Source organism: Oratosquilla oratoria, chromosome 13 (assembly GCF_046742065.1).
Source record: "Oratosquilla oratoria isolate Oo_2021 chromosome 13, ASM4674206v1, whole genome shotgun sequence".
Lineage (NCBI taxonomy): Eukaryota > Metazoa > Arthropoda > Malacostraca > Stomatopoda > Squillidae > Oratosquilla > Oratosquilla oratoria.
The window spans coordinates 5783083-5798082 of record NC_134789.1 but is presented as its reverse complement, the minus strand read 5'-3'; the positions used below and the strand labels follow the sequence as shown (position 1 = coordinate 5798082).

The 15000-nt window shown below is 44.9% G+C and overlaps 1 protein-coding gene across 8 annotated transcripts in view; it reads right to left on the bottom strand.

The window, feature by feature from the left end:
* LOC143032303 (zinc finger protein rotund-like) overlaps window positions 1–15000 on the bottom strand; it is a 554050-nt gene that overhangs the window by 36039 nt on the left and 503011 nt on the right. For all 8 annotated transcript variants that reach the window (XM_076196803.1, XM_076196800.1, XM_076196802.1 and 5 more), the window contains one exon: window positions 14405–14682. In XM_076196803.1, the coding sequence (XP_076052918.1) occupies window positions 14405–14682 (278 nt within the window). The remainder of the gene's footprint in view (window positions 1–14404; window positions 14683–15000) is intronic.

The window sequence follows — 15000 nt, the reverse complement described above, 5'->3', positions numbered from 1 at the left end:
CTCGACATCAGGTATTCCTCTTCACACCTGGGCCTGCAATTTGCGCTGACGGATCACCCGCGCAGCTCCTCGACAGGAGAACGCCGTAGCAGTCCTGGCCGAACTCTCTCCAGCTTACGGGGGTCTTCTGTATTCATAACCTTTCTTAATGGGTTCTGATCACCAATATCAAAGGAATAAAGGGGTATTATTCCCTTCGCCTCGAACAGAGAAAGGGTTCTTGATCATGTGGAGCCCATAAGACCCAGGGTTTTTTGGACTGGTCTATGGTTTATATATGGAAGCGAAAGTCCATTCAGAGGATAGATGGCCAAGTGCGAGGAAACCCTATATTTCCTTTTTCTTGTTCGTTTTCTGGTCTTCTCAATATGAAGGATTGTTTTATGTTTTAGAGAACGCCTGAGAACGTGTAAGGCAGTTCTTCTCTTTAGCTGCTTAAGAAGAAATGATATATTTCATCAAACTTGTGAAAACAATATTATGTACGAGTAAATTAAAAAGATTAAAAAGTATATTTTACTCTCCATCATCGATTTTTATTTGTTTTATTGTTTTACTCTGTTGTCACTTCCACCCTCAGTCTCTATTCTCTCTCAGAAGGAAGTATTTTCAATCGATATTCGAAGAACTAAGAACAAACGATGTGATGATTGTGGGCTCTATTTTCTCCAATCATATAGCTAATACCTCGAAGGTGCTGTCTAAGTCTGTGAAATTTCGCCTGAGAAGTTTCTTTCCTTCTCTCTTTTCCTCTTCTCTTCTCTCTCTCTACCTGTATATATTTCTCTCTCTTAAACATATACAAATATAAATATACATACATATATATATATATATATATATTGCATATATATACATGTACATATATACATGTACATATATTTATACATGCATACGATATATGTACACACACGAGTGCGCACTTTACAGAATTTCAACACTTCTCTCCCTTTGGCATTGATCTTGCGCTGAATCATTACCTGATGCTTAGCAACTTTCAGTCTCAATACAATAAATTCTTTAGGAAACGTCCCAAGAGATCGTTCTTGTGTATCTACAATCTTCTGTTGCGCTAGCATTCATGTTCTCTTATTATCTTTTCTCTAATCAAGCCCAGGTTCTTTCTGAGGCTTTTCTTTGTGTCTTGAGCATACTAGCCAGGTTTATTTTTACCTTCCATCTTGTTCAGTGTCTATGGAAGACTAGAAATTGCAAGTGATTTACAAAGAATGGCCCTACCCGTTCTTTAAGAGGACAAGCAGCCACTCGCGAGAATCCCTCCCACTACATTTGAAGGTTTAGGAATTGCAAGGAGCTTACACGGAATGGGCCTAACCGTTCTTCAAGAGGGCAAGGCTAGGCCCACCACAAGAACCCGTCTCCTTACATTTGTTATCCTGGAATGAAAAGCTGAAGGAGTTGGAGGGTCTGGAAGATTATATGGGTCAGGTGTCTCTTGATGGAGCTCACCTATGTGGTGGAGCAGCCACAAAGGAGACTAACGGTATGGTCCGAAGGTATAAGGTCAGTGACCCAAACTAATTATATAGGCCTTCAGATCTAACAAAGAATTTTTTTTAATTCAGAGCAATACATATATATATATATATATATATATATATATATGTGTGTGTGTGTGTGTGTGTGTGTGTGTGTGTGTGTGTGTGTGTGTGTGTGTGTGTGTGTGTGTGTGTGTGTGTGTGTGTGTGTGTGTGTGTGTGTGAGTGTTTATTTATTTATTTGCGGAAAATTGAAAGTCCCACAAACTTCCTCACTCCTCACTAGCATTCTTCTCCAATTTTCCCACCACTACCCAAGATGTCACTCGCAACAAAGAGTCGTGTGAACAGCGTGGTTAGTAAACGACACCCACTTGTCCGGCTATAGGAGGCCAATTGTCCTCACCCACACCCTACAACATCCACCCACAATGCCCTGACAAAGGAGCATCACCACCATCCCACGCACCGCCCTGCGTCTCGACCCTGAGGGGGCATACAGTCTTTGGTTCTTGTGGAGAGGTCTGAATGCACACTATTCATAGGCGATAAACACGGAAATTTATGCCCGGCTACGATGGACTTGTCTCCCCACGCCCCTTTAGACCTCGAAACCCTTCGATGTGATTAGACGCGGTGTCAACTTTCCGTGAGGTGAAGAGGGGGAGTGTTGATTACAAGGTCAATTATCGTGCGCGTAGAATGAGCATATGTTGTGGCAACCAACACCATGTTGTCGTTCTTTCTGAGCGCCTCTACACAATTTCTCTCATCCCACGATTAATTCAAGTAATTAAAAATGTAAATAAAAATATGTGACATGAAAAGTAAGTTTTCTTACTTATAATGGAATCAAAATATATGCAAATTGAAACGCTTTGTACTTTCGTATGTCTTTAGCCAAAATTAAATATATAAAGTGGAAAAATACATTAGATATTGCACACGCATTTATACATAGGAATTCGGGTCTCTCTCTTGCTCTCTCTCTCTCTCTCTCTCTCTCTCTCTCTCTCTCTCTCTCTCTCTCTCTCTCTCTCTCTCTCTCTCTCTCTCTCTCTCTCTCTCTCTATCCCTCTGTGTGTACGTGTGTATGTATGTGTGTTTGTGTAGTGTGTGTGTGTGTGTGTGTGTGTGTGTGTGTGTGTGTGTGTGTGTGTGTGTGTGTGTGTGTGTGTGTGTGTGTGTGTGTGTGTGTGTGTGTGTGTGTGTGTATTTGTGTGTGTGTATGCATGTATGCTTGCGCACGCGCGCACACGTGTGTGTACACTGACATGTGTATATCCGAGCGTGTGCGTACACGAACACGTTTCTATACTGAGTAGTGTCCGAGTTGCTTCTTGACTGGACCACTTTTTCATTGTCTCCGCTTTCTTTTCAGGGAGGGTCTATAAACACCGGCTTCGGAGGGTCAGAGCCCATCTGGCTTGTGCCTCAGAGTACCATCGAAGGATCTTATATGTTTGAGACTCAGACTTCGGTGTCCATGGAGCCTCAACCCAATGAAATATCATTGAGGCTGAATACAAACCCTTGACTTTGGTATATTGCAGCGCTGAACAGGTTCATTGTAGGTCATTGGTTTAGAGCAACCGCTGAGGTTCCTGGGCTGTACGTAAGCTAAATAAACCAACCTCAATAGTTAAGCTAATTTTCTAAAGTAGCACATTGGTTTGATGGAGACACTGGGTATGTCTTTAGATTCTCTTTGTTAATCAGAATCACTTTTATGTTTGCCTCGGTATCACGAGCTAAAGGTGTTTTTGTTCGACATCATCTAAGGATAACTTGCACCCATAAAGCGGCATCATGGACAAGAATACCGCCACTGTGTTCTCGTGCGTATGGTAAAGAACGGCCAAATTAGGTAAAGCGGGAGAAGTAAAGATTTTTTTATAGTCAAAACAAGGATATGCTTCAACTTTGCTAAATCTTTACAAGAAAGATTAAGACCTTCGTTTTTATGTAAAAGGCGTCACAAACGTTAAACATAATACTCTAAGCGTAAACAGATCATATCTATTTATATTTTCAGAAAATATTAATTCCATGACTGACAGTTAAACGTGAGGAAGTTTACAATTGGTCGCCGATTCCAGTGTGACAGATTCTCCACAAATATGGCAAGGCAGCCTTCCAAAAGAAGATCATGACTGAGGGAAAAAAAATCACTTGGTGATATACAGTGTTGCAAAGATGTTCTTTACAAAGTGATAGTGAATGAAGATTCGAAGCCCGTGAACATTTCTTTTGCGTTGCTACTCACTGAGGCTTTAGGCGGAAAGCAGACAGTTCGACAAAGAAAAAACTAAAGAAATAAAAGAAAGTGAAGGAGCAAGCATGAGTCATCCAGAGTGAGCCTTTGCGTCTTTTTTTTTTTTTTTTTCGTCCCTCCCTCAGCTCAGACCACGAAGAGATAACTTTGTGACAAGAAGGATTACAAAGCCGAAACTTGGAGATGCATGCTGATAGGGGATGGAATGTGATAACATAACCCTTTCCTATATTTCCCCCTCCACATCTGCAAAAAGCCAAGGTAAGATGATGTCAGATAGCGGTCAGATTCCATTGTCAGAACTTCTTTGTTTGACGAAGCTCACCAGTGCTGAACGACTGGATCGAGTACATTCATCAGGCTCATCAACTTTCTTCATTAAAATTCCAGTCTCTAAAGCGAGCATCTATGTATCCTGGCTCCTGGTTTATGAGCGGAAGCCCGAAGGGGGAGGATCAAGGTAGCATTATTAGCAAACCCTTATCCTACGTGCTCCGACTTGACCGTGGCGCTCCGTTGCCTCGCGTCGTCGCGTTTCATCGGCCTTCGGGACTTGGAGCCTGGAACCTGGAACGCTCGGGAACGCACAGAGTAACCTTGCTCGACAGCTGGACGACCGGACTACGAGGAGTGGCCCAAACCACGGTATCTAGAACAAGTTCCGTAATGTTTGCTGGTTATCGACTTTCTAGACATCCGGTCGGATGTCGTGCCCCTCCAGCCTTGTTGTAATCACTTGATCCCTTGTCCGGGAAAGGGCAACCGGGGGCACAAACTAGGGCAAAGTGGGTGTAAACCAAGAAAGGACGTGGTTACCAAGAGCAAAGGCCAAAGCAGGGCGGAAGAAAGTAAGGTAAGAAAAGGATGCGAGGGAAGGCAAGACCTTCCATTTTGGCAATGAGTTATGGCGGGGCAAGGTAGGAGAGGTCACGTGAGACTAGTGAGCATTGAGCCATCGAGGGCATAACAGGGCACAGGGATACAAGGTACGTGAAGACAGGGCAGGGCAGGTTAAGGCAGATAGAGCCAGGAAGCAGTCAGCCAGTAGGCGGTGGCGGTTGGCGGCGGCGGCGGCGGAGGGGCGGACGGCGGCGACATGCCATCACGACGCAGGCGGACAGGCGAGCGAGCGAGCGGTGGTGACCAGGCCCGCCGCCACCTCTACTGCCCGCTCCACTTGGCCTTTGTCCACCGCCCCACTGCCGCCGCCTCCTCCACCACCACCACCACAGCCACCTCCACCGCCACCCCCGATGTCGCTTCAGGAGTCGCCTCCTACGACAGACCACACCCTGTGGACCTTTTATGATCCAGTTTCTTCCATAGCTTTCTGAAGTGCACGCTTCGTTACCAATACTAAATCATCAAGGGGTCATCATGGATGTATAATTTCTGAATAGCTGCGGTCCTTATGATCATTACCGTAACGATAAAGATAATCATCATTAGCAAAACTTGGTTTTCAAAACAACAGTAGCTACAATGATTATCTAAATCGTGACTTAAGCAAGATGAATTGCAATGGGAGATTCAAAGTTTTCATACAAGCAAGACTCATCTGACCGAAGCGTGAGCGTAGATTGCGTCTATCAGCTCATCTTGGGCATTTATCTCATTTTCCCTTCCTAACTACGCAATACGTATTCAATAATGCTTCGCCTCCCCTCTTCCGCGCTGCTTTGGTGCTTGTTGCGTCGTTATCGCCGCCATCACTCACAAACTGGAGCCCTCGTCACGACACAAACACAACGAAACGTTGATTCCGACACGGGCTGTCACCTGAAGAGCGAAGAGTTGTGCAGGAAAGAAGTCGGAGGATGAGGAGGATGAGAAAGAAGATAGGGAAGAGGAGAAGGAGGAGGAGGAGGAGAAGGAAGAGAGAGAAGAGGACAAGGAGCAGGAGGAGGAGGCGGGTGAGGAGGAAGAGAAGAAGAAAGAGGAATAGGGGAAGAACAGAAGTAAGAGAAAGAGAAAAATGAGGAGGAAAAGGTGAGAGGGATAGAAGAAGTGTAGGAAGGGGAAGAGGGGGAGGGGGAAGAAGAAAAGGATGTGGGGAGAAGAGGCGGAGGAGAGGGGGAGGCGTAGGAGGAGGAGGAAAAAGAGAAAAAGAAGAAATAGAATGGGGAAGATAAGGGCCAATAAAAGGATGAAGTGCAAGAGGATAACAATGAGAGGGTTAGAATGCTAGCGATAACAATATCAATAAGGATAAAGATCAAGACTAGGGTGTGGGTAGAGAAGAGAGGGAAGAGGAGGACAAGCAAGAGTGGTGGTGGTAGTGGTAGTGGTAGTAGTAGTAGTAGTAGTAGCAGTAGCAGCAGTAGCAGCAGTAGCAGTAGTAGTAGTAGTAGTAGTAGTAGTAGTAGTAGTAGTAGTAGTAGTAGTAGTAGCAGCAGCAGCAGCAGCAGCAGCAGCAGTAGCAGTAGCAGTAGCAGCAGCAGCAGCAGCAGCAGCAGCAGCAGCAGCAGCAGCAGCAGCAGTAGTAGTAGTAGTAGTAGTAGTAGTAGTAGTAGTAGTAATAGAAGTAGTAATAGTAGTAGTGGTAGTAGTGGTGGTAGTAGTAGTAGCAGCAGCAGCAGTAGTAGTAGTACGAGGAGGAGGAGGAGGAGGAGGAGGAGGAGGAGTGGGAGGAGGAGGTGAAAAAGAGAGAAGAGAAGACGAACGAGAGTAGGTAGGGTGAGGAACGACAAGAAAAATACGGATATTTGAAGGAAGAATGAAAAAAAAAACGAAAAACAAGTTTATGGCTTAGGTAAAGAAAGGCAATCGAGAAAAAAAGGGGGAGTAAGAGATGAAGCAGGAACAGCCAGAGAGAAGAAGAGGAAGAGTTAAGGAAGAGGAGGAGGAAGAGGAGGAAGAGGAGGAGGAGGAGGAAGAGGAGGAGGAGGAGGAGGAGGAAGAGGAGGAAGATTGTGAGCGGGGAACATGGCAACTGGAACGCCGCGTTATGCATGGACGAGCCAACAAGTTCCAAAATGAGACTCGGAAATCTTAAGAGAATCTATAGTTGATGTTAATGCGCAACTTGATTACCGTCCACCGCAATTCGCGCATCAGAAGTCGGGGTGGGCGGGGCGACCGGGGAGGTGGAGTTGTGTCCGCGGTGGACTGGGACGTGAGCTGTCTGTTGGGCTGCCCGCTGGTAGCTGTAGACACCCGGGCAAGAGTAAAGACACTTGGTACAAAATCTAAACTTAATGTCGCAGGAAGAGTGTTGGCAAGACTCAATTCAGTAAACCAGTTGGAGCGATGTAGCTGATATCGCAACGCGGGCTCCCCGCCCGGAGATCCCCCCTCCTTCACCCCCCCGTCCCCTCCCTTCCCTCCCACCAGCTCCTCCGCCTTCCTCATCCGTCCTTCGCCTACCTTCGCCCTCTCGACTCTTGCTTTGTTTCTTGCCCCGCTTTTATTCTCCTGTCTTCTTTCTTGCTCCTCTTAACCGCGCACTTCCTTCGTTACAAAAGTGACCACCACTCCTGTGCAAAGGCCCCCTCCGTACCCACCCTCGCTTTGCCTTGCATTGTTTTTTTCCCTTGAGAGAAGTCCTCCTATTCTCCCTTCCTCTCCCCCCCCCTCCTCCTCCTCCTCCTCCTCCCAGCCTCCCACCAACCGCTCTCCTTTCGCCAGGCCCCGTCCGGAGCTTTGTTTCCGATCTGTTCTCGCTATTATTAGCCCCGTCTCTTGTACACCCATACGCCCCTGTCTTTCCGACGCCACCCTCGCTTCTTTGCACACACATACATACACACACCTCCGAGCTTGTTTTCTCCCCTTTTTTTCCAGATCTTCCTTTATTCCATTCTCCTGTTCTTGTGTTCATCACTAGCTTGGATACATCTGCGTTCTGTTTTTTTATATACATATATAGATATTTTTTTATTTTTCTTTCCCCTGGTACTCTCTCTTCCGCCATCATAATTACTCCAATTACTCATAGAAGGGGGACTTTTGACTCTGTTTTGTGTTGTTTTTTACCCTGAGGACGTGTGAAAACCTAAATTACGAACAGTTCATAATGATGTGTCACCAAGCTCTCCAGCTTGACCCGTCCGGTCTCTTAATACTGGATACTCCGCTTAGTAAAAATCAGAAAACATTTGCATAAACCTGAAACCGTCCCTTCTTCTACACACTTTTGATTTCTTTCACAATAACGGATATTCCATCCGCGACTAGAGCCATGTTTATGGATATAGATGGATAAGGGTGCTACGTGTTTTGGTGTGGGTCTCAAGCTTCGGTCCATTTATTCACAATGATACCCATGGAGACCACAGGCCAGGCAATCATGTGCACACGCGCTGGGCCGGTCACGGGAGGGTAGGTGGTGGGTGGGTGGGTGGGTGGGTGGAGGTTGGGGTAGGGGGAGTCGGGAAAGGCTGGCCCACCCGGGAGGAGGGTCTGGAACAGACGTAGGGAGAAGAGAACTGCTCAATGTTATGATACGTCGACTATATCTAAATGTCTAGTGAAAGGCACATAAGTCCTACACACATACACATACACACACACACACACACACACACACACACACACACACACACACACACACACACACACACACACACACACACACACACACACACACACACACACACACACACACACACACACACACACTCACTCACTCCCTTTCCCATAAGATACAACTACGTAAATACACACGAGAGAGAGAGAGAGAGGAAATGAAAAAACGCAAAGATGGAGTTGCTTAGAGAAAAGATTGGCCGTGGAAGTGAATTTGGTTCGAGAGGAAAAAATGTGTCACTGAAGAAGAAAAAAAAATACAGGAAGTTAAGTTGAAGAGAAACAAACCTTGAGGAAAGAGAATTGAGGCGAGATTTTTCTCCACCACTTGGGTGCCAAGATAATGAATAAAATCACCTGACGGCAATAAGGATGACAGGTAACAGTCACCCGTCGTAGAAGAGGTTAACAGAACCACATTACATAACAGATAACAAGAGATGACGAAACATTGGCAACACTTTCGTGCGTCACAATAGATATGTGACGGTGACACAAGACTCGAATTAAATGTGACAAACAGGGCCGTCAAGAGTAGGATGCCATTATTCCCGGACCCAAGGCCCCAAGTTACCTGCTATTCAACGTTGCCAGATCCAGACGCTTAGAGCATTTCCATGACCCATAACGGCATTTAGCACGGCTGACCTTGTTATCCTTACCACAAAAGGTTAACTACTTTCGTAGGTATGTTTCATACCTACAGCCACCACCACCGCACAACGGTAAATCATACCAACTGCCCCGTTAGTATTACAAGGTTGCAACTTCATTAGCTAGCAAGAGGACGAGTGAAAAAGAACAGAAGAAGTGTCATTCGGTACGGAAGCTATTGGAGGTAAGTTTACTCCTTAAAGAAATTAACAAAGATAAATAAAATAGCCCTGCGACATCCTGAACAAAAGCAAAAGTGCCACCAGCTTTGGAAGGAGTTAAATAATAAGAAACACGAGATATTTTGCTTCAAATGAATAAAATCATCTGGCGACAAAGGAAGTCGGGTATTAAGGTAGTCCAGGATTAAGATAGGTTAAGACGGAAGGTTTCGTGGGGAGGAGGAGGAAAGGGGAGAAAGGGCGGGGTGGAATGACCAGTAAGACGGTGTGACCTAGTTTGTGAGTCGCTGGCAACTGCGGGGCAACACTGGGCAGGGCGGGGCACGGTGAAGCACGGCGGAGATCTATCGGGCAAGACAATGCAAATGGGACCCCGACTTGCTGCGATGGGAATAGTTTGGGGAAACTAAGGTTAGCTGAAGTATGACAGGTCAGAGTCTGAGAAGTTGGGAGGTGAATCAGAGCAGAACTACAAGCTTGGGCAACCAGCGTAGGAAGCAGGTTGCAAGGTTTGAGATAGTCCCAACAAGGTAGAAGGAGATAGGTTGTGGCCATTAGACAACCAGTGTTGGTTTTGCTTTTAATATTTTTTTCACTACTGATTTAAGGCTGCGCCGCTGGTAAATGTATCAATATCAAATATATGTGCGTTTATAACATTTCCTTTGAATAAGCTTTTTCGTGTGGGAAGCTTCTCGTGAATGTGTACGTTGATAATAGGTGGTGTAACATTGACATGTAACCCACAGTCAAGTGCTTCCAGGAAGAGAGGATCGTCAAGACGTAAGCTGGAAAACAGGGTTTTGTCTATAATGATGGTATTTCCTCTCTCGCGCGTTTTGGGTGTTCGTCTTGATACACACTCTAATACTCACACTTTCGGTAACATTCATTCAACCCACATCTACAGCTAAGTCTAGTGTCGTAGAGTCTACGACTACAAAGGAAGAGGAATTTGAATGACTAACACAGGTTCTCTGTGTACCTACTTGTGCTGAAAGTTGTGGGCTTTTGGGTGTGATTTTATAAGTGAGTGGAGGAAGGAAAAAAGATGGTATTGGAGAAGTGAGTTCTTGCGATTGTAAATCGGACCAGAGGAGACGAAGTACAGAAGGAAGACACAGAGGAAAAAAGAGAGAGAGAGAGAGAGAGAGAGAGAAGATCAGGTTTATGTTATCTGAAGGCAACCTACGCCGAAGGCAGTGTAGCGCTGAAACTGTGCTGATTACTCGGAGGAATTTCTTAGCGACTCAAGCTTCAGGCTGAAAACTGGCCTATAAAAAGAATTGTTTTCCCATGTACCACTGTGCACACCCCAACATCACCTATGATACATCGAAAATATGTAAATAAATTTCTCATTCCTAACGCATTAACAAGATTTGGTTTACTTAAATCAAGATCAAATTACTATATACAGAAACATATCAAAGATTCAAACATGGAAAGATATGTCTAACTTTGATATATCATGGCATATCAAAAGTATGTAATTATATTCATAATTGTTGTGTGTGTGATAATTTAGAGTTGTCTTAATGTAAAGAAAAACGATATTTCTGCATAACTTCTGCACCACGAGTCAAATTCGTGTGTCCGTGATAAGTACATCTGCGGTCGAAAACCTGGAACAGGTAAATGGGGAGGAAGGAATTCGCCGTGGCTGGAAGAAGCCCATGTGGACCCAAAGAGATCCATTGAGTTTCAGCGAGGATCGCGTGTTGGTGGAACAGCCATGAGGTATCATAAACCAGAGATTGCCGGCCGTCAGGCTCTTCTTGGGACGAGATCGACAACTAACCCCGTGAGCTGCATTTAAAGAGCTGACATGTATTCATCGATGCGAGCTTACGCGTTCGAAGTATCCCCAAAAGTTGGTTATCTTTTTTTTTTTAGAACCAAAGGAAGTGTTTCATTTACGCCGCCGATAATTCAACAGCGTGTCTATACTTGGGGGTATTGTTGGGCCACCAAACGAATTATTAAAATAGATACGAGTACATGAAGGAATATGTTTTGCCTGTAAAGAAAAGATTCTTTAGTTGAAAACTTAATCCTCTACAAATATACGCACGAAGTTTCTTCATTATAATCGAATTCATCATCTTTACTCTATATTCTCAGACTCTCAGGCTAAGTAACAGTCACTTTTAACTGTTGGGAATCGAACCCAGGTCCACGCCAGAAAGGGATAAAAGAAAAGTGGTTCTGAATATGATCCGCACCACCAAAGCTATCACTTGGGTTTATCTCAAGAGGCTGGGTAGGATCTCGTTAGGGAGAACCAATATTATAAGTTTTGTCTTCCACGCTCCTTTGATTCAACTGTGTACGGGCTGATCCTCAAATACTGTATTCTACCTAACTCCATGTGATTTCATTTAGCTGAGTGTAAATTATGAATGCTAATGCGTTGAACAAAACCATAAACAGAACTACTATAAATTCCACTCACTTGCAGACATGAAATGGTGTTTGATTGCTTTACTTCCTCTGTGCTTAATCACGCGCATCATTTTACGAGGTTCTCTGTAACCACCTCTGATCAACTCTCTGCCATGGATGTATTGTACTGCAGGATTCGAGTAAATCTCTTTACAGTAAGCATTCTTCCAGACACTCAAACCTGACCCAGTGGATACCTGAATTCCGTACTTTTTTCTGTTACGTTTATTTTACGTTCATTCTTTCCTGTTAACCAGACATTACCGTATACAGAGATATACTGAAAACGAACAAAGACATATCTATGTTTCTGGTATATTGTGGGTGCTTGTAATAGTACAGGATGTTACATATGCAATCCCTTCAGAAACATGATGTGCTTGTTAGATTTCATACAATAGGATTTCATTCAGCTTAGTATTCGATGAACCGGAGGCGAGGTCTTGTTTGAGTAGTAAGAAAATGGAAAAAGAATACAAAAGATTATTACCAGAGTGGAACTATTTAGTTCGAAAAAATGGAAGCAACTCGTTACTATAAACATTTAAGAGTTTCTGTGGTACCAAAAATAATTTGAATTAAGGGTACAGTCGTCAGCTATAGCGGAGAAAGGGTAGGGGACGTTTGTATTCGAATGTTGTGGGACCCGGAACAGTCGCAATAGAGTACAGCGTTGTAAAGATCATTGATGGACATGTAGAGTGCACGTTTTCTTTTATGTTCAATCTCTGGGTTCATGGAGATATTTGTTATGATTCTCTAACAAAAGACACTGGCTGCATCGCGTACCTATTTAAAAAAAATTACTTCCGTCACTAGTGATGATGTTGAGAGACCTTGACCAAGACTACGAAGTTGCTGCCGCCGCCGCCGTCGCCGCCGCCGCCGCCGTTGCGGAGGAGAGTTGTAGCGTGTGAAAGACGGTAAGCGGAGAAGAGAGAGGCCTTGTGGGCAGGAGCGTTGTGCCGAGGCGTGGTGAGCCGAGGGCTTGAGACCACTGCGGGTTACTTTCGAGCTAGGGCGGATAAAGCCAATTAGATCAACGAGTTGGGGCTTCGAGAACTGGTTTGGGCCCTAGGAGTCCTTACGGATGGCCTTATCGTGCGTAGAAGTTCCCTGATAATTAACAAGTGAGCTCGAGAAAGCGCGTCACTTGCGCATGGGGTATTCCCTGAAATGAAAACTGTGGGAGCCCACTTTGATTCATCCCCTTAACTCAGGCAGTAAACCCTTCGATGCCTAGTCCCAACACCGAGAGCCCCTCCGAGCTGGAATTATGCTTCACCCATAAACGAGGTAATTAAAATCGAAGAGGATGGTACGCGTTGGAGAGAGGATCAACGGCCAATGTTGACTGCTGGCCGGAGGAGGCAACTTGGGTTGGCGGGAAAAGTTGCTCCAAGAGTCGAGAGGGTTGGATGGATATCATGCTTTGTCCTCTAGCATTTCCTCAGGCGAGGATCGGAGAGCCTGTTCAATATGTTAATGTGTTCTTAGAAAGTAGATGTAGCGCGATTTTATTCAGATGAAGCAAAGATCTCTAATCTAAACCAGGATTCAAACGATCGAAACTGGATCTGGTGTCTGACACGTACGCAATACTTTATGTATTGCTGTTCATTTGGCTCCTGGAGAACACTTAAACACCAAATAGATATCGGGAAACATCTGCTAACTACAACTGTTGATTTGGGGTTCCACTTATGAAAATCTGCTCAACCCTCACTCACCCCCAGAGGTTCTATCCCAGTTCAGAGCAACTGCTATTGTATTGACTGGGTATCTGCTGCTCACGAAGCCATAAAGCTTTTATTACCCAAATACTAAGAGTCCTATTTAATTTAGAAATCGATATATAACCACTCGGAATATAACAAAACTTCTTAAGTATAAAACAAAGACATGTACCAATACTGAAACATGTCTGACTATCCTTCAAGGTGAAAAATATGTCATTTTTTACAAACATAACGTCTTATGTAAACGCGGCTCATCAAACAAGATGTGAGGAAAAGAAAGTAGATATTATACAAGGCGAAGTTTTCCGATCCATTTAGTGGGACCATGTTGTAAAAATTCCATCATCACACTTAACGAAAATGACCAAAGTCATAGTGTACAGAATTATGTGGAACAAAGCGATTGAAAGGGAGACGTGGCAAGGAAAGGGAAAGAGAAGAGAATCAGCGTGGAATGGGAGAAGAACAGAGTGAGGAAGGGAGGGTCTCGCTGGAACAATGCAATCCCTCTTGGCAAGAAAACTTTCGCTGTGGCGGTGGGATGGGGATGTGACTAGAGGGAATACGCGAGTGCACGAAGATGAGGTTGGCCGGAGACGGGACTACGTTGAAACAGTGTAAGGAGGACATAAGAAGCAGCATGTGGAAAAAGCAATCGTCATACCAGGAGGAGAGAGGGGACGAAGAAAAGGTCCTGCTAAGTTGTGTCGATGAATGAAGTGAAAGAAGACCGAGAAGATCAGTGACGAACGTATCTCGACCCTTCGGAAGTAGCCTAGAACAAGGACGCGGTCTGGCGCAGTAAAAAGGAAATGAAAGTACGGAAAGAGGGCAGGCTGGGCAGAAAGAACGGGGTCTAAATGGTTCAAGAAGGAGAAAAGGGAGAAAAAAAAAAGATGATGATGATGACGACGATGACGATGACGACGACGACGATGATGATGATGATGATGATGATGATGATGATGATGATGATGATGATGATGATGATGATGATGATGATGATGATGATGATGATGATGATGATGATGACGAAGAAGAAAAAGAAGAAGAAAGAGAAGACACGAAAAAAAAAAATCTTACCTGTGGGCACATCTTGCATTGGTACTTCCTGACCGATCCGTTGTTAGCGTTCTGTCCAATCGTGGGCGGGGTGGGCGGCATCTTGGCGGCATTGATGGGCTGAGGCACCACCAGCATGGAAGGTGTCGACACGGTGGGCGGCGAGGACGATGACGCCGAGCCGTTGCTGCGGGCGTAGAGGGCAGCGGGAGCCATGTTATGAGTAATGTCGAGCCCTCTGGAGTCTGGAAGACCCGTGGTCCGTCCATCTAGGCGCTCGTCTAGGGTGTGTGGGGGACCTGGAATAATCCGAAGACAAAGCATTAATATTAAAAACCAAGACATCAAAAGGGTAAAGTCACAATAAAGTGATCACATCTTCGGCTCTCAGGCTCTCCACTCCACTGTCACAGAACCCTGCAGGACAAAGAGTGGTCTCCGGAGGCCAAAACCCAAACCGTAAGAACTGCGAGAGCGCAAAAGAAACAAGTAAATTTCAACTCCAAATAAGCAATGGAGGGCAAAAGTGGTCCAGCTTCCGCACAACTGTACAACTCTACGCAAGTTGGTCCTCGCCTGAGTTTTTATCAGGATGAGTTTTTGTCGACCTCCCACCA